The 19,630-nt window shown below is 38.5% G+C and overlaps 1 protein-coding gene across 1 annotated transcript in view; it reads left to right on the forward strand.

Moving 5' to 3' along the window:
* The window catches only part of LOC121405583 (pituitary homeobox x-like), a 53,092-nt gene extending 34,139 nt beyond the window's left edge, over positions 1 to 18,953 (forward strand). Inside the window, exon 3 of the mRNA XM_041596510.1 lies at positions 17,789 to 18,953. Within this exon, the coding sequence (XP_041452444.1) occupies positions 17,789 to 18,364 (576 nt within the window). The 3' untranslated portion in view covers positions 18,365 to 18,953. The remainder of the gene's footprint in view (positions 1 to 17,788) is intronic.
* Positions 18,954 to 19,630: the final 677 nt, after the last annotated feature.

Raw genomic sequence — 19,630 nt, forward strand, 5'->3', positions numbered from 1 at the left:
TTGTGGTGTGTGAGTTTTAATTAGCCCCCCCCCCCCCATTGGACATGGTCTTGTACCATTCTTTGCAATATGTAATTATTTTACATACATTTGAATTTAAGGGGAAAACCGTTGAAACGTTTTATTACAAGTGCGTGACCAACTACTTCGATTTGAATGATTTCAGAAGTCTTATGTTGACCATCAATGTTTCGTCAAATTAAAGTCTCTTCTTACCTTGTTTTTATCTCTGTCTTGTCTGGGCGGTTGGGATGGGAGCAATTGTATGGTGTGTAGAAATATGTCATGACGAGTTTATTTGCACTCTTTAAGGGAACAAGCATTATGTCAACCCATCTTGCTTTTTCAGTTTTATCAATTATCTCGAGGCTGTTATTCCACGGGGTAAGATGTGTGCGTTGTGTGCTGAGACGAGTGAGTGAAGTGAGCGTGTCCGGCGATACGCGCTCGCTCTGTTATGTTTGTTGACCGAAAATTGAACAGTGCAGCCCCGCGCGTAGCTTTGGGCGTTGGTTTTGCAAAACGGTGTACTGCGCAGAACCCCAAAATGTAGGCTATATCACGGCGGTTAATAATAAGTACTATTACCTGTGACACATGAAAAGACCATATCAGTAGGCCAATGCATGGGTAAGTGGTTTATAAGGAGACGGCTGTGTAGTGCCTTTGAGCTTGGGAATAAGGGTCATTTAATTCCTTGCGATCTGCTTCACGCCGGGACCTGTAACTGTCAAGGCAATCTGATATGAAATAGAGAGACACACATGCGGACTGATACCAGAAAAGGGGTTAGTAAAGGTCGCCAGAACTATGTTTGTCGGATGATGTATTACTGGAATTAGATTTATTTTGGTACACATTGTCTTTAGAAAGTACACTAAACATTTGTAAAAGAGACTAGGAAACAGTTTTCATCGATGAAGATAATATTGTAAACGAACAGCTTTCCCTAGCAAGATCAAAATTGGTTTCAGAAAAGTCTATTCATGGTAGGCCAACCTTAATTATCCGGAATATGATCAAAATTGTTGTGTGTGTAGGAAATATGAATGTTTACGTCTATATGAATTGGGCCTTCTGTCTTGAACGTGATAGCTAATGAGAGGATATGTCCCCTTTGAATAATGATTAAGTCAATGCAATTTTTCTGGCGTTTGTTCTTATAGGCCTACATAATTTATGGCAATTGTCATAGATGTTTTGCATGACTTAATCATGTATATAGGAGTAATTAATAATGACGTGTCTGGATAGAGGTAACTTGAAAGATACATTTTGATAATATTTCAATGTTTAGCCACACGTATACATTGCTCCATAGAGTTTATGATTACGTACATAGACAGAGGCCTTTTCTTGTTGGTTAAGCACAGGTATCTTGTCTGAACAAACATGGCGACAAGGTATACGGATCAAGAGAACTCTTGATTTCGACTTCTATTTCTGTGCCGAAGTCATACTCGAAGACAATTCAGTTTCATCACCCTCTTCTTGCCATGCAGTGCGTTTGTTTTATGGGAGTAACAGAGTGCTTTTTTGCACATGTCAACTTTGATCACTCTTCTCATTTGCTACCCTCCTATTTTCTGACATGCGGTGCGCTGTTCTTTTTTTCCAGCAACAATAGTTCTGAACATTCTTTGCCATGGGTACCCCCCCCCCTCCCTACTACTCTTCCGGCATCAGCGTAAGACAATGCAGAATCATATGGCCCGCCACTAATGAAGGAAAAGCTTTGGGGATCAGAAAAGGTTGTATGTAGACATTCTTGAAAGCAATAGTGCTGTTTGGTCTCTTGAGGATTCAAGTTCAACTTTGTGATCTGGGACTAGATGTAAATAGGTAGATGAATTGATTGAGGTCTCGTTTGAGAAACGGTCCACAACAGACATCGCTGCAAAGTACCACTTGTACTTTTTAGGCATCTGGCTAGAAGTATGATTTGGAAGTTGTCAGAGGATTGCATCTCGTTGAGTTCTTGGGAATTTCGGCGTAGAAAAAGGGCGAGTCGTGATGACTGAAGGACCAGGCGAGGGTTTGAAAATGAAAGGACAAGTCAAGCTTCTTGCGTGCTAGAGACGGTGTAACTGATCTCAATGGTTGCCCACGCGAGACCAAGCGGTACATCAGTGGACTGCGACCCCGTAAGGTTCCCGGAGCTTTCGCACGCGCGCCGCCTGTCAATCTGGCGCGCATAGCTCATGCTTTTTGGACGGCTGTCTCATTGAGCGGCCTAAATATGAAGTGATGAATCGTAGAAAACGGTCTCGAGTTACAGTGTCGTGGAAAAGTGCATCTTAAAGGCTCAATCGAGACAGATAATTTAATTACATGCAATTAGACAACCGTAAATCGCTGTCATAACTCTTTGGATTCATGAGAAATCACATGAAATGTCAAACTATATTACATTTAAGTTTAGTTTTGAAAGTATAGGGCCTCGTTATAAATCCTATAGATCCTAACTAATTTTAAGACTCTTATCAAGAAAGGAACATCCACATTTTTAAGATTCGGGATCCATTTCATATAGCGGCTGATTGTCTACATTATGCAACAAAACCAATTAACTCTCATATTATTAAGCATTACAAAAGTTTTCACACACACGCCCAAACCCACACCTCACGCACGCACGCACACCCGGACACACACACACACACAATAAACCTTACATGTTTCTGGTGCCTAGGCGGATAAGTACAACCATGCACCTACAAGCTACAGCAATGGTTCAAGGCGCCCAAATACAAGATAGCCTCTTATTTACATATTTTATTTATTCCAAAATATTTATTCAGGATAACAAAACATGTATCAGCACAATGGCTGTTTTACATCATGGTCCTGAAGGACAAAATACAATCAGTAAAATAAATTAAATATTCATGAAGATTTATTATAGTACCAACAATGCGAATATGTTAAGATACAAACAACTAATGTAGCAATAATGAAGAGTTCGACAAAAAATGTTCAAATCAAGATACATGTGACAAGTGGAACTTGGAAGTACAAACAGACGTTTGAATGTCTGAGAAATAGAAATATTAGAGTGTATGAGAAATAGGAACGATGGAGAAATGAGTAAAAGTCGACTCCAGGGATGGAGAGAAAATAGAGGGGATGGGAGTCAGATAGAAATGATTCAATCATTGTTGTATGAAGTACGAAGTTCGAACCCTGGTTACTTTTTAACACATTTTATTTCTCATTTATCAAGCACTGAACAAATTGTTCACGCGTTGAAATAAAGAAGTCGCACGATATAACCTGACGTGATTTTTTTTCCTGCACGTCTATGGGCACTGCATGGGTTACCGTTTCTGTCTGAAATCGTCATCATTTTTTTTAGAACTCATAGAAGATGTTTACAACCAAGTAATAATGATCACCTGATATGCAGCTGTGTTTATCATATACTGATCAAGTGACCTGTTCCTTTATTTATCTCCTTGTGTTTCTGCTCCAATTCCAGTCAGTATGCCGAACAGGAACGCTGTCTTCATGGCCTGATAAACGTTGTACTCATCCAATCTCATCAAATTAAAATATTGAGAAATGAAGCTCATTTATATATTTTTTCCCAGTGTCAAAATTCATCTATGTCACATGATGAGGAAAAAGTAAGGCATTATGTAGGTGAGATGTTCCGGAAGGACTAAAACCTTTAAAAATAGAAATGAAGGTACATCGTTCCTCCCGGGGGTGGGGTCACTGCAATTGGACAGTGAACAGATCTGCGAGGAAAAAAATGTTATATATCCTTTATCACTCTTAACCCCGTTATGTCTTTCTTTTTTTTTTAAGAAATCAATTTTTGTATTTCGGCTCAGATCATTAAAAACGCCTAATTCAAAGATGTTGATATAGAAAGAATACGAAAATCAACTCTCCCAACCACCGCCCCCCCCCTTTCCACTCCTTTTTTCTCAGAAATTATTCCGTTGATCTTTGACACTACCATAGCAGGTAGACACGGAAGTAATTGTAGATTCGGGGTTAAATTTTTCGTCGTAGGACCACGCACTTGCTTCAATTAGTTGGTAGCGATGGCAGGACTATAAATTCAATATGTCATTAGCGAGCTGAGATGAAAGATTGTAATGTTGATTAATGATGCGGGTATTATCAGTGAGACATATAGTCAGACAGCTAGTGTGTCATTCTCAGATCGCCACATGTCATCGTATACAGTCGGAGCATCAAGGGCAAGTCATCCTTATGGGAAACTACACTGCAAAAACTCCGGTGTTGATTTAACACCAGCCCGGAATCTATTTATGTCCACACCAGAGAAGTATTGAAACAACACCAGTTTGGAATACTGTTTTAACACTAATTGGTGTTGTATAAACAACTATCTGGTGTGGACATATCGTGATAGATTCCGGGCTGGTGTTAAATCAACACCGAAGTTTTTGCAGTGTATCTATTCTTCGAAAGTGATTATAGTAAACTATCACTATAATAAAATAATATTATTTAGAACTCGCTACCAGTAGGTTGTGATTATTTCAAAGCCATGAAAGTCAGAATAAATGTAACTAAAACAGAGATGGTGATAATTATTCAAAAAATAAACTTATATCATCATCGTCATCATTTATTGATATGCCTATACTACTTTGATATGGAGTCAAATTACTTTATCTAGTACGATAGGCTTTGCATGATAAGGTTTGATTTCCAAAATATCAATGGTCTGATAATATTCTTGTGATCGTGGTGACGCTTCCGTTCTTTAAGACTTATTTTATTGACAAATAAGAACTTCTTGATACAAAATAATCATTGATTTCTTGTTTATTCGATAGGACTTGATCGCAACTAAACAAAAATATATATGCCCTAATTAGTCATGTTATCTAGGCCCATATTTGCCAGTGAGGTTTCATTGCACTTTTATAAAATATAAAATAAAGAAATCGTCGTTCATTCTCAATGATTCGAAGCACATACAATTAGTATTTTATTCATTTTCTCTTTCCCCATTTGTTCCTTTATTCTTTTATTCCTTTCTTTTTTAAGGTATAATGAATTTCCCCTTTTCCCCTCAAATTTTAAGCTTTTATTTTTCTTACATACAGAATGATCCCCATGTGAGATCCTTTCAATCGAAAAACAGGTTATGATTAAAACTGAACCGTCTTGAATTGTCTTCTCCTGACTCATAAAAGTTCACTGATAAAGAACCCGTCTTTCGCTGTCAAACAACAAAAGTTTTACTTGTCGTGAATAAGTGCCGAAATATCCCAGCTATGTGCATTATGGAAACCTCCCCTGACCACTCTCCATCTCTCCCTCCTGATCTTCTTCTCAAAAGCAAAGAACCTTGCTATTAAAACCACACACAATGGCGGAAAGATATTTAAATGGTGTATCCCCGTCTTCAATTGCCCCCAGGCAGAACGGGAAAGATGAGCGTCGCAGAGATGATTCGCCTTGGTAAGATACAGCTCAAGTTTGACCTTCACCGTGTACTCTGTTGTCTGTCAAATATGATTTTTTGGATATTATTTTCTTGGTTGTCGTGTTTTCCGCCGTTATCCAGCAGGAGATGTGGGAATTGGGAAGATGGAAAATAGCCCGAGGCTTGATGCCATTTTTTGAGAAGGTTTGGAAAGGATGGGAAGAGAGAAGGGCAGGACGGTCTTCTCAGTCACTCAACGAGTCCAAAAACACGTGTTATGCCCTTTTCGTCTGCACTTGCTCGCCTGTTCATCTGCGAGGCATTCCCAGTACAACCCCCCTTGATCGCCGGGTCTCCAACCTTTTTCTCAGAGAGATAGAGCGCCCCTAAATTGTAGATTTATGCTGCGCCAAACGCCCAGAGATCACATTTCGCTGCTCTCACATCCCCCTTCAATTAAAGCCATATATAAATGCGAATGGTAATCAGCAAAGTCATGAGTTTACAAGCCATCTTCCTGTCTGAGTTGCCTCCATTCGAGGTCTTGCCGAAACTAGTTTTCGTCTTATCCTCCCATATTGTTATCTCTAAGAAAAACGGTTGTCATATCGATCTGCCTTATCACTCGTCAACCATCCTATTCAGAGGGACAGACACGACGGAAGGGGAGCCACGAATTCGGAGTCAATGGGCCGAATATCGATAATTTCTGACAAAACTTAGCTCTTCATGCAGTATCCCTACTGCATTGGGGGAAGGGGCGACAGTCGTCATAGCGTATATCAAATATCAGCATCGGAACCTAGTCACGCTTATTCAAATCCCCGACCTGCCAAGCTTGGCAAGGCATCGATAGGAAAGAGTTCAAATGTTTAAAATGATAACGATTCTTGGTGATTGTCCCAAGGGGCTGTTTCTCATGTTCCCTAACGGATGCTTCTATTGCTATAAGGTGCGTTGATGAGTTTGTCGATTATGAAGTCTTTTAGCACTCACTTTGTCTCGCTCTTTGTCCCTACCCGTGTCTCCTCAATATTTCCCATGGCAGGAAAAACTTAATTTCTTGGCGTTTAATATGGTCTAAAAAAGGTTAAAATACCAACCATGCCTTCGTTTCTTGGGTCAGCTGCCAAGCAGGAAAGCCAATGACCTATGATATTTTACAACTTTAAAAGCAACTGTAATTGAATGCAAAGGTTATCCTAAATTACGTTTTCAAGCAAATTTGCCTATTGATCTAAATCATACACTCTTAACCCTGGGCAATATACATGTATTGTCCACACAACTATTGGTTAAAATATGCCCAAATTCGGTAATAAAAACTAATAATTTGGTAATTTAGATTTTCTCAATTGGATAATAATTGCCCAGAAAATATTTACATTTTTTCTACCAATAATACATTACCCAACACAGTGGACAGTATGTTGCCCAACATTTTAATTGTAAAACTTTCGGTAAATAAGACCTCAAAACTCAGACGTCAAAATATTAATAGTTCTACCAAATGTAAGGCAGCAGTAACATGAATATCACATTCAACAAACAAACATTTCATCAAATAGCATCTCGATGAAAGTTAAAGTTTATATAAGAGAGCCAAGTTGGCTCAGTCGGCAAAGCGTCTGCCCGTCGAGCCAAAGATCGTGAGTTTGAGTCCAGCACAGGCGGATGACTGAAGCCTGTGCGTTGTGTGTAAACGCCTCTCCCCTCTTCCACAGATGCAGGCTATGTTACAGCATAAAACACTCTGTCCCTCGGATAGGACGTTAATTGGAGCTCCCGTTAATCCCGTGTAAAGGATAGTCACCACCTTTGCAAGTTAAGAACCCACTGCACTATTCGTATAAGAGTAGGGAAACCCCGGTGTAGTGGTCCACCTGCACTCCCCCAATCACTTATATCGGGAGGAGAGACCTGTGGGTCACAGTGATTCAGTTCGCTTTTCGCCTCCCAGGCACAGGTGACGCCAAACAAAACAATAATGATAATACATTCATTTATTCATGAAACACCAAAGTTTTTCCCAGAGGACCATGAGAGAGGCAGCAAAGTGAGTCCTCCTGTACCACATCCCTTAATTGTCTATGTCTACATCTTCAGAAGATTCATGGGAAAATGTGCGTTTAAATCATTTTCGACAATCAAAGCTTACTCCAAAGTTTTAGGCAAAGTATTGAGGAATGGTTTTGCAATTTCCAACATTTTCTTTAATCTAAACTCACACTCAAGTTTTATTTTACAGTATTCAAAATGAACAATCCAGATCTCTCCCAATGGCGGTTCCCTTTGTCTTGACCTAAAATGGTTGGCGTGATATGGCATGCAATGGACAACCGGCTTGGAACGGGAACACAATGTGTTAATTAACTTAGCTATCCTCTGTTATTACATCGTCTCTGTGAGTTGACATTGGTTTATCCTCACCGTAATCATCACACACATATTCGATGTCGGTGTCGTCTTCAGTAAGTTTAGTTACTACAGCGGTGTTTCAGATGTGTTTATTTGTCCTGTACCACACCTGAGCGCTCGTGTTGCCAGAACCCAATATCGCTTTACCCTCACACTAGAGCACAATTAGTAGGACCAGAGAAAGGTCTTCTCTGTTCACATCCAAACGTTCATATTGGTCATGTTGGTGTGTACAAGGATTCGTAGATGGTTCAAGAATACGTAATTTTCTTTATCACAATGGTGTCTTGCTGTGCGTGTTTTTTTCGTCTCCATATTAGAAAAAAACGACGTGGCGCCCAATTGCAATCGAGTATGATCAAGTACTTTAAAGAAAACCACGGAGTTCCCATAGCCTTCTGCTCCATCACGATTATTTATCATTCAGCAACACCAACTGATAGCCCAATATTCTTCTTATTTAATAATAGTAGTAATACAAATAAAATCCAAGCAGACATCATTTTATCTCGAAATGATCGATCTTTGAAGAGCTTTTGATTCTCTGTCGACAATTTGGTGCCATAATAATGGCAACTTGAGATTCTGCTGTTACCAAGTGAATTAATTATTTACAATAGCAACCATGGTGACATCTTATTGATATACGATATTTTGGTTCTATTTTAGATTTTCATGTTAACATTTCGAAAGGTTGGAATAAGATGAAAGGGTTGGGACTGTGTTGACGACAAAAAGGTTCACTCGTCCTTCAATCCTATGTGAAATGGACCTGTCTTGGTAGCAGCTTAAAGGTGTTACCAATTTACACCCCTATGCCCCAATGGCTGAGGTAATTAATGAAAGGGCCGGTTGAATTTCATTGATGAATCGGATATAGAAGCCTCGTGGCTTCGTCCAAACTACACCAAGAGGGTTTCTTTGGGAGTAGACTTGGGATTAACTTTATTTTCATGATCTTGAATTCGTCGTTGATGTTGGAAAGCTTCTCTACTGTCTTCATACATCTTGACTTGTGCATATTTCTGCTTTTGAATATTCTTACTGTTTGCAGTAGTCTTGTAAGATAATTTTGCCTAATAGGCGTACAGAATAAAGTAGATCATAATTATCAACATGATCAGTGCTGCCATGTTTGCGGAATTCATATCATCATTTCGGAAGAGGCATTCATTTAGTATGACGTTTAATATTTAGAAATAACTTTGGTAAACGTTAAGAACGATCCTGATTTGAATTGAAAAGTAGGTAGGTATCACTGGAAATTCTTGAAAATGGTACAACCTACCGGGGGCTTTCCTAGGATTCAGTTCTTTGGACGTCCAGATTCATCAATGGCTTGTCCTTGATTAAATTATTAGCATTCTAAAATGCTCATTCTTTAGTGAAGAATTTTCCAAGACTGCACTGTACCCATCTCGGATATGTGCATGACCAAAGAACCGTCGAGGAAAGGCAAGATCAAGAAGAAGAACCGAGTGTTGTTGATAAGATATTGAAGTTATACTCTCTCTCTCTTTCTCTTCCCTCGTCCATCGTCACCATCCGCGGTCGGGGTGTCAACGCTGCATTATCGCGCCGATGTTGTGGCATTCCTCCATCCCCCGAAACCCATCATCCCTCGCCTCACCTTACCCCGTTGAGACTTCTTTGTTCCTTGCCGACCAGGTGTAAAACTCGACATGCCAACGATACCAATCTGGCTTGCCTGTCATTCAGTCCGGTATATACAAGTAAACTCATCTTTCTCGCCTTTTGCTCTCCGACCGGGCCCCGTCAGTTTATTTCACCTATCGATTCCACGGCTTGCTTTTCCATCTTTCTTTTCTTTGTGTATATATATGTAAGAGGGCTCGCCGACCTTTCGTTGCTCTTCTCGGAACGAATCTCGTAAGAATACATCTGAAAGGTTTTACCACATTGAACTTATTCAAGTTAAGCCAGCTTTGCAGACGATGCCAATTAGCAGCACATCTGATTGTGCAGCTTGACTATAAAAACAGAATAAATTCTAGTCTTTTCGAATCCAACTTTGATTTTGATAATTATATTGTGGTTGATCTTTTCCATATATTTGTACACTTCACTGACTAAAACAATGTTTGCTAAGAAAAGGTAAAACTCAAACCCGCCTCCTGTGTTGGTCGTTATTAAAGATGATACCCCCATTGCACCACGAACGTGAATTTGTGGTAGGAGGCAGACCCGGTGCGGGTTGGTGCTCATTCATTCCATAATTTCATACCTGTTCGCACATCGCTTACACCAACACCAGTTGGTAATATAGCGTGGCCGACGAGGGGCGGAAACACGAGACGTCGTCGCATTTGGAGCGTATTATTTGTGCACGCCATACAAGACTTCGTGTCAAGGGCTTCTTCAAATAACATGTTGCCCCGAACTGCATGCTGGGAAGTGATGAAAAACGCGCCATCGTCAGCCAACTCATAATAGACACACACATTTCCATACCTACCTGATGAACTTCAAGGTGCAAACAAAAAGTCAAAACATGCTTTTCACACCTTGAAATAAATATAAAAATACAATATGTACAGCTCTCATAAAATCCCTTAAAAAACAGGGCAAAAAAGTACGATTAGTTGGGACAATAAGACCCCCCCCAAAAAAAGAAATTCTATTGGCAAACGAGCCGATAAATAAATGTTTCCAATTTTTTTTTTCCTCGGGAAGGGTCGACTCTGGTTGGAGTCCTTATTTGACTCTGTTGTCGTGAAAAAAATTATCTCGGTATAATAAAATAATTTAGGATTTTTTAGCGCACGTATCCACCTTGCTAGGTGCTCAAGGCTCTCCTATATTACCCCGGCCATATTACCATGCTCACACCTTTTTGTGGTACCAATTCACCTCACCTGGGTTGAGTGCAGCACAATGTGGGTGAATATCCTGCTGAAGGAAAGCATGGCAAGGCTTGGAATCGAACCAACGCCCTTCAGATTGAAAGACCACTTAACCACTTAACCACTAGACCACGTTGCCCCCACAGTCGACGATGGACACAACATGATGCAAGCCCATTGGGAAATAGGCTGTATAGTAGATGACAGAGCTAGCTGCAGTCGATAGCCATTGAACAAAAAAAACATGATCGAAAGTTCCTACAAGACCAATTTCTACTTATACATTTCGTTGTTTGAATTATCGAAAAATACAGATCAATTTCGTCTGGGAACCCTAAAATAAGAAATTTCCTATAACTGTATAAAAGTGAGTTACCTCGACATCTGCGTATACGGTGTCTTTAAAATTTCATCTCACTCCCAAAGATTTAAAATGTTTATTCCGTTGTTATCTTTTCACCTGCGACGATTCTCCATTTCAATGTTGAACATCATGTAAAGCAATATGGGATCGAAAGGAGATGTAAAATGGGGATGTATCGGGGATAATTTTTTAACTTTGTTCCTGGCGGATCGAATGTACTCACCTGACGTCAAATCCTGATACCAGGGTGTCGATAGATGGTGTGACTTTTAAAGATTTTGCTTTGACGGGTCCATGCCTAGCAATGGGAAGACATTATTTGTTTTATATCAATCGAGACTGACTCTTGTGAGTTTCGAAAGTATTTCACACCTGGCTGTAACACCTGCAAAATGGATAATAACCATATAACCTTGTACCAGATTTTCGACAACAAGACAAGTGAGCTTTCCTTTTTTCCCCTCGTTATGCTTACGCCACGCGATGACGTAGGAAGAAGATTGATTTTATTTTGACGTTTTCTATCTTCAAAATTGTTTTTTCACTAATCAAAGTTAACGAAAGCGTTTACCCCTTATAGGGTATTTATATTGCGCATATAAAATCAACATCACCCTTTTCTAAATTCTATATTTTGCATAATTCAGACGTAAAAGAATGAAATAACAATTGACGACAAATGTGATAATGTGAATGCTTAGAATATACTTCTTCAATGTCTAGGGATATGAAGGGGGAGTCAGTGTATACAGGGACAAAATTTACTGAATTTACATGGAATTGATAATGTTACCAATTATCTGGTATTATGCCGTTCGATTTCTTGTAATTTTGGTTTTATTTAAAAAAAAATCTTGCTTAGCATGATATTCAGTATTGTAACTTTTGTCATGAACTTGATGAGGGCAAACATGTACAAGTTTGTTTTGCGATGTGTCGTAACGCTTTGTCATTAAATTTGACACTCTTTGGACAAATACCAAGTCAAACTGAATAAGCTGTCAATGTTTGAATGTTTTGCTTGTGATGATTTCGTGTCTGACGTAACAATGGGTTACTACTGTCATGACTGTCATTCAAGTCTTGTAGGCCTCTTCAGAGTTATTTACACACAACATGTTCGAAGGCGAGTCGCTAGGGAGATAATTAAGTGTGGATATTTCACCGATAAATTCCTGCCATTTTGCTACTGTTTTCCTTCAACACAATCCGAGAACGCGTGGGCAATTCTGTTAAGCCGAGTGTAATCTTAACAGAATACTTATTTCCCCTATTTTTCCGTAAAAGACACCTTCTCAAATTCGAAGTTCCAGTGTCAGCTTACTCCTTACCTCCCTCCAAACTCGAATCTGTGGCGGGTCGTTCTTGTACCTGAAACCTTGCACTTGCAGCTGACGGGTTCTAAGAGGGAGTTGCGGAAGATGTCTCCTCTCGATTCTCGGGTCATCTTCTTTTGGCGATGTGTCAGCAGTTGGTTGGCCCTTTCCTACTAACAAAATAGGAATCGCAATGACCAAGATGGGATGAACATCCTGTTACTCCCAGAAGAAGAAAAATGCAAAGAAAGATGGATGTAGGAGAACAGTTCGCAAATCTTTACCCAATTCCCATGATTCCTGCCTCTTCAAACTACCCTGAAATTTAAGAATTATTCATGAATTTCCGTGATTGGTTTATCATAAATACAGTAGGGAGACTTATACAAAGATTACCAATAAACGTAAATTAACATAATTGAATCGATAGAGTGATAGGCCCTTAATGATAAGCATGCAATCGTTACAATATACACTGTAAAAACTGCGGTGTTAAAACTGACACCAATTGGTGTTAATATAGGACCACACCCTGAGGTGTTAAAATTACACCCTAGAGATTAAACATAACACCAAAGAGTGTAAATGTAACAACAAAAGGTTTTGTAATAGCACCTATAGGTGTAAAACTAACACCACCAATTTAACACCGGTGTACAATAATTGGTGTGGTCCTCTATGTACACCGGTTAACACCACATATTTTGCTGTGTACGATCATTTATCATGTATAACTAACTTACGAACGACAGATTCGACTACATATCAGATTCGATAATGAATGCCATGTCCATAAGGTTTGTCATAAACTTATCGAAACGTGTCCATCAATCCGCGAGTTGGCGGTAGGTATTATTATTATGACATGACCAGCATGATCAAAGCAACATGAAATGAAGCTTGGAGATGTTCCTGTGTTTGTTTATAATGCTCCAACACCAGAGGTTTTCCGTGACATCCCTGCTCCGATGATCTGATTGACGTCTCGTATACAGTTCCTTCGATGTTAGTAAGGAACTGCTGAAATTACCAATTTGCTTTAATTAGCAGGAATATTTAGAAGTCCTTATCAATCGTCAACCCAACCAAATTTTATCAATTTTGAAAAAAAAAGTTGGAAGCGAGAATAGCTTTATACATGTACAATGCTTGGTTCGTCTTTAAAATACCATATTCATTAAAATACCATATTCATGGGTTGGTGACATTGGTGAGCAGATCTTTATAATCCTTATAAACGGTGCAACAACTACTTTCTTAATTGATGATCTTCCCTATCTCAGAGACGCAGTTGAAATGCAGATATTCCTTTATCAAGTACGGATGTCTCCTTAAACATAACTTTAAGAAAATGGATCAGAATATCGGACTTATCTGCTTTCCTTCGGTATAGAAAATCGTGTTTTTTAGTGATGAACTCCTATGAACTGTAAAACAAATGTGGGTCTCTTTGGACGATTTACCGAGTTATTTGAAAGCTATAATCCTGTGGAAATGATTCCAAGACGAGTTTTTATTTTTCGTTTCCCTTTCTGGCATCCCATTTTTGTTTTATTCTTTCTGACAAGGGAGTGGGAGGGTGGGAGTGGAGTAGATCTCCATGACCCCTTTACCCACCCACCCACCCATTGCCCCCTTCTTGTTACCTCTCTGGTCCTAACCTTACCCCTCCTTTACCCCTGTGTTTACCCCAGTTGCGTCCATCAAACGTCTTATCATGGACAAGACGCTGTGCGATAGCAGACACCAATAATTTACTCCGAAGACGTCGCCTTACAAGTATCTGTGACTCGAAACTTCCGATCTGAGCCCTCCTTCGTGTGGCATCCAAGTTCATCAAGGCCTATTTTGTCGGAAGTGATTAGATATGTTAGAGGGGATTCAAGCAACTGGAAAGAAACTTAGTAGACCCTAAAGAATACATATCTTGCAGCGGCACGATTACGTGCAATCTTATACATTACCGCCACGAGAACGGGGCTTAACGCGTGCGTTAGGGGAGACATAAATCAGTTCAGAAGATTATTCGAGCAAATGAGAAATTCATGGGTTTCCAGAAGATGCTCACACTCAAACTTTTCAGTGTGGTTTTGCTTACTTTTCGAAAAATTTAACAATTTCTATAAGTTTGTGACGCTTTATTTTCAGTGTCATGATCTGGAAATTGTTTGCCTGGGCCTATCCAGTTTATGTTAGTTTTGGCAGAAAGAGAAAATTCTTACGATGTTGATTCACCTGAAATAATTTTGTTATCCTGGACTGCATTTTTCTGTGAACAATGGATAATTCGTAATAGCTTATCCAATGTTCTAAAATTATACAATATTGTAAAAATCCTATAATGTTATGCCCCCATTACACTGATACGAAAATGAGAATGAAAAAAATATACAGTTCCAAAATTAATTACAATATTTCCGCTTAGTTAATTCTTCCACCGCTTTACAAAGACCTTTCAATGAAGGATTCTGGGAAGGCAGGGGTCTTTCCTGACACTGTTCTCGTCAAGATAGATAAGTCACGTGTCTCGATGGAAGGATCCTCGGGTGTAAATCCAAATAAATCTGTTTGCTTTTTAAAAGATCGCAATCATTAAGTAGTAATCAGGGGATGAAAACCTATAGCTTTGGTCGGCTGAGAACGCCGGACCCGTCGGCGGGTAGAATCTGGTCGCTGCTTCGCACCTGGAAGGGGTAAATGCGGAGAGATGACGTGAAATCCGCGACTAATCCAGAGTATGATTTTCAAGGAATGGTTGGTTGTATAATGTCTTGAGGGCGAGTGGTGTAGGATTGTATGGATGATTTCACTTGGTGATCTAGCTGAAGCCTTGGGTGCAGACATCACTGACTTTACAGGGATTATAGCCTCTCAGAGTGAGAGACAATTGACAATGATGCTATTCACAGACCTGACAATAATATTATTCATCATTATTAGGTAATTAACTTATGCGAACAAAAAAATAACTGAATGTAATAATTGATTGCTCCATCACAATATATGCATGTATCAATTACAATTATAACATTTACATTATTTTTTTTGAATGGGCAGTATAATATTCTTAAATTTGATTTTAAATTAACCCGATAACTCTTCATCTCATAAACTATGTTTATAAGGCGCTGTGGTGCAGGGATGATCACCCCCTACAGTTTTCAAGTCGTAAAAGAAAAGGAATCTGACAGAAAAAACAAGAAGAAAATAAGACTTTATTGCAATTTTTTTGAAATGAAAAAGCATCGCAGAATTTTCCCTTATTCGAATTTTCACAATCCATATTCTCTTTTTATCCTTACTCTGGTTTCGGATTTAGTACTTTCCCGTGAAACGGTAGAGGCGAATCTTCGAATTATTTGCAAAAAATTCATTTCGAGAAAAAAAGGCACCCTCAATATGATGGAGTAACAAATGCTTATAAATGAAAGAGTTTCCGATTTAAGTTGGTGCCTATCAATTCTGATGGTTTGAGGCAGGTGTATGGCATCCAATGAGAGAGTGATGATGTTGAAATCAAAGCTTGTTTTCTTCGGTTTCTTCCTCTCAAAGCTCCCATTTCCGTCACAACTCTAAGAATAACATGGCGTTGAAACATTCCGGGGGAAAACGACACAAATGTCTTCAAATCATTTTGTATGTCATGTATGTGATGATTTCCTTTTGAGGAGACAAGTGTGATTATTGTATTTAAATAACACGTTTGACTTTCCAATCCCTTATTCGTATTTGCTCTGTATAAGAACCATAAGAACACAGTCTACTCGCGTACATAAATTACAAAGTCTTTTGTCAGTTTGTGCATTTCCTATATTGCTGAAATTGAAAACCGTAATATATTTCTGTCTTTGAGGTGCAAATTATGCACAGGAGTTTTATCCGCGGAAATAATGAAATGGCAAATTGAATTGATAAGTGAGAATAATTAGTATACAAGTAATCTATCCATGAATAATTTCTGATTCGGTTGGTGTTTCCGCAATTGTCCATTCATTTAGGTAGTAACCGTAGAAACATTACAGTCTGTCTTCATTTATTGTCATTTGAATCATTCTGAATTTGACAATCCGCAAGAATACCACCAAAGAATCAAATCAATCTGGTATCATTGACCACATGACTTCCTTTTTTTCTCAAACAATTTCAGTTTGTAACAAATTACCCTTTTCCTAATTTGCTCACTGGAAATTTCGTGTACACAGATTGAAAAGATCAACAGAGTTACGTGCTGAAATACATGGATTTCTCGATATCCCTATACACGTGCTATGCATATGAAATTTAACCATCTGCGTTCCATACATAAAGTAGGGTTATTTTGTTCGTCTTTTCCTGATTTTACACATAATTATGTTTGTTTGTGTTTACTCCCCTTGAATTTTGTCTCCTCTGACCCTGAGTCTACTGTAATAGGGTTAAAAGCTATGTAAACGGTCTTTAGAAATTTAAAAATTCATAAGTAAAAATATTACTAATTTTTCATTCACTTTATTGATAATTTTTCTTAATTTTTTTCTTCATATCATTGTCTCTTCTCTCTACTTATTATCCGTTTACTTCCATCGCTCTCTGTTGTGCATATTTGTATTCAATTTTCAAAAATAAAATTTTAGTACTTGGTATGTAAACGGGTTTTTATGAATGCCCCGATTTCATTTAAATCCCATCTCCCATCGATAATGTTCGAGGCATCCAATGTTGTCATGATTATGTTCTCCATTTCTATACTCAGTTTAGGACAAATATTGTGGTGCTATGTTTGAAAATAAAAATGCCTGTGTAATAATGTATATCTGTACGGAAATTATGCCTGCACTGTAAAAAACTATGTTAAGAATGTTTTGCATTGCTGTTTGCAATATAACATTACAGAAGTTATTTAAACCGTTTAAACAAATGCATAAAATCCTAAATAACACAGTTCTATTTTTAAAACTTAAATCTAAATGAATAAAAATGGTTGTTTAAACTTTTAAACAACTACTGTATGGTTCATATTATTGTGTTTAATAAAATGAAAAAAATAATAAAATAGCTTTGTTACTGTGTGTGTCAAACTACATAATCGTTTTGGTCGGTGCCATCCAAATTTATTCATGAATTACCCCCCCCCCCCTTCACTTCTTCTCCACAAGCCCCCACCCCCCTCCTCTCTCTCTCCTTCTCCTTCTTTCTCTCTCTTGTTAGTCACAATAATATGACAATATCCGATTTTAGCAGCCTCCTCCTTCCCAAACATGTTTATAATTATAACAATCTTGACTATAATCTTTGTACGTATAGAAATTTGCTTATATCCGAATATCAAACTGTACGAAACTAATGGTAAATGTTGGAAATAAACAAAAATGAAATGAAATATACATAAATCTATGGCTTATTGTTTTTTTTATTCATTTGTGTCTTTTTGCAGATTTGGTTCAAGAACCGCCGTGCTAAATGGAGGAAGCGTGAACGCAATCAACTAAATGAACTAAAGAATGGATTAGGACAACATCATTTTAATGGACTAATGCAACCGTTTGACGATGGCTTGTATTCGGGGTATTCATACAGTAACTGGGCGTCAACTAAACCCACAGCACCTATGAGCTCAAAAGGATTTGCGTGGCCGTTGAACTCAGTGAATCCGTTGTCAGTGACCAGTCAACCTATGTGTTTCAATCCCCAGTCCAGCATGACGACGTCGTTCTCGCCCGCCGCGCCCGTCAACGGCGTCGGCTCTCAACTGAACACTCTGAACAATGCTGCTGCGGCGGCCGCAGCCGGTGCCGCACCGGGCTGCCCTTACGCCACGGCGCCGGGGACGCCGTACGTCTATCGGGAGCCCTGTACGAATAGCATAGCATCGCTACGTCTGAAGGCAAAACAGCATTCGGAGAGTATGACAAGCATGGCGGGTCTGACCTATCCCGTCAGGCAGAGCCCAACCTTCTCAGCTTGCCAGTACGCCGCTGGTCAGTACACTAGTTTCAGTGGCCCGTCTTGATTTTATGAAGATGTGACGTTCTTGTCATCGTATACTAATTCCAGATTCCTCTACGTTTTGCCATGTAAAAGATGACGAAAGACGATTGGTTCATCAAATATTTATGATGTGAACGATGTGGTTTATCACAGCAACCAATCATGCCTATTTTCCTGTCAACTCAACTCAAGATTTGATATTAAATACGGAACGAAAGAAGAAAATAATATCAATGATTCACCGATCGCGTGATTATGACAGACTGATGGTGTCCATTCAACATGTTTAACTCCTCTCGACTCCTCATCATCTATTTAATTGTCCGATTAATTACCTTTTGGAATATTTAAGCCCAAATCAGATTTACCATAATGTGTCCTATACTTACATGGGCGTGCATAATTTTTCCCATAAGGCCCTGCTCTTAGAAATAATAATAATTTTCATTTTGTATAACCAATGGATTTTAAGAATCATTGCATTATAACATGAGGTCAGAGGTCATGGATTATCAAGTACATGAAGTTAAAAAAGTAAGCAGTTCTTTAAAGGACAAGTCCCCCCCAACAAAAACTTGATTTGAATAAAAAGAGAAAAATTCAACAAGCATAACACTGAAAATTTCATCAAAATCGGATCTAAAATAAGAAAGTTATGGCATTTTAAATTTCGCTTCATTTCACAAAACAGTTATATGCACATCTCGGTCGGTATGCAAATGGGAACTGATGACATCACTCACTCACTATTTCTTTTGTAATTTATTACATGAAATATGAAATATTTTTATTTTCTCGTCATTGTCATGTGAAATGAAGTTTCATTCCTCACTGAACACATGGAATTCCATTATTTTAACATTTTGTGCTTAAGGCAAGGAGGTCCTAATCGTCAAATTCGTAAAAATTGAAATATTGTATAATTCAAACAATAAAAAAACAAAAAAAAGTGTGAGTGACATCATCGACTCTCTCATTTGGATGTAACTGGCTCGTTCATATAACTATTTTGTTAAAAATAAGCGAAACTTTGAAATGTCATAACTTTCTTATTTTACATCCGATTTTGATGAAATTTTCAGCATTGTGCTTGTCTGATTTTTCTCTATTGATTCAAATCAACATTTTTCTGAGGTGGACTTGACCTTTAATTCATAACGGATAATCATTCCACGTGCCTTATTTCATAAAGGTATTTTATAAAGAAAAACAAAATAATTTCATCTTCATGTATGTTAGGCCTAATATCCTTTCTGTACAATATCTGACAATGACATGCAGATTGTAA

Source organism: Lytechinus variegatus, chromosome 18, assembly GCF_018143015.1.
Source record: "Lytechinus variegatus isolate NC3 chromosome 18, Lvar_3.0, whole genome shotgun sequence".
Classification (NCBI taxonomy): domain Eukaryota; kingdom Metazoa; phylum Echinodermata; class Echinoidea; order Temnopleuroida; family Toxopneustidae; genus Lytechinus; species Lytechinus variegatus.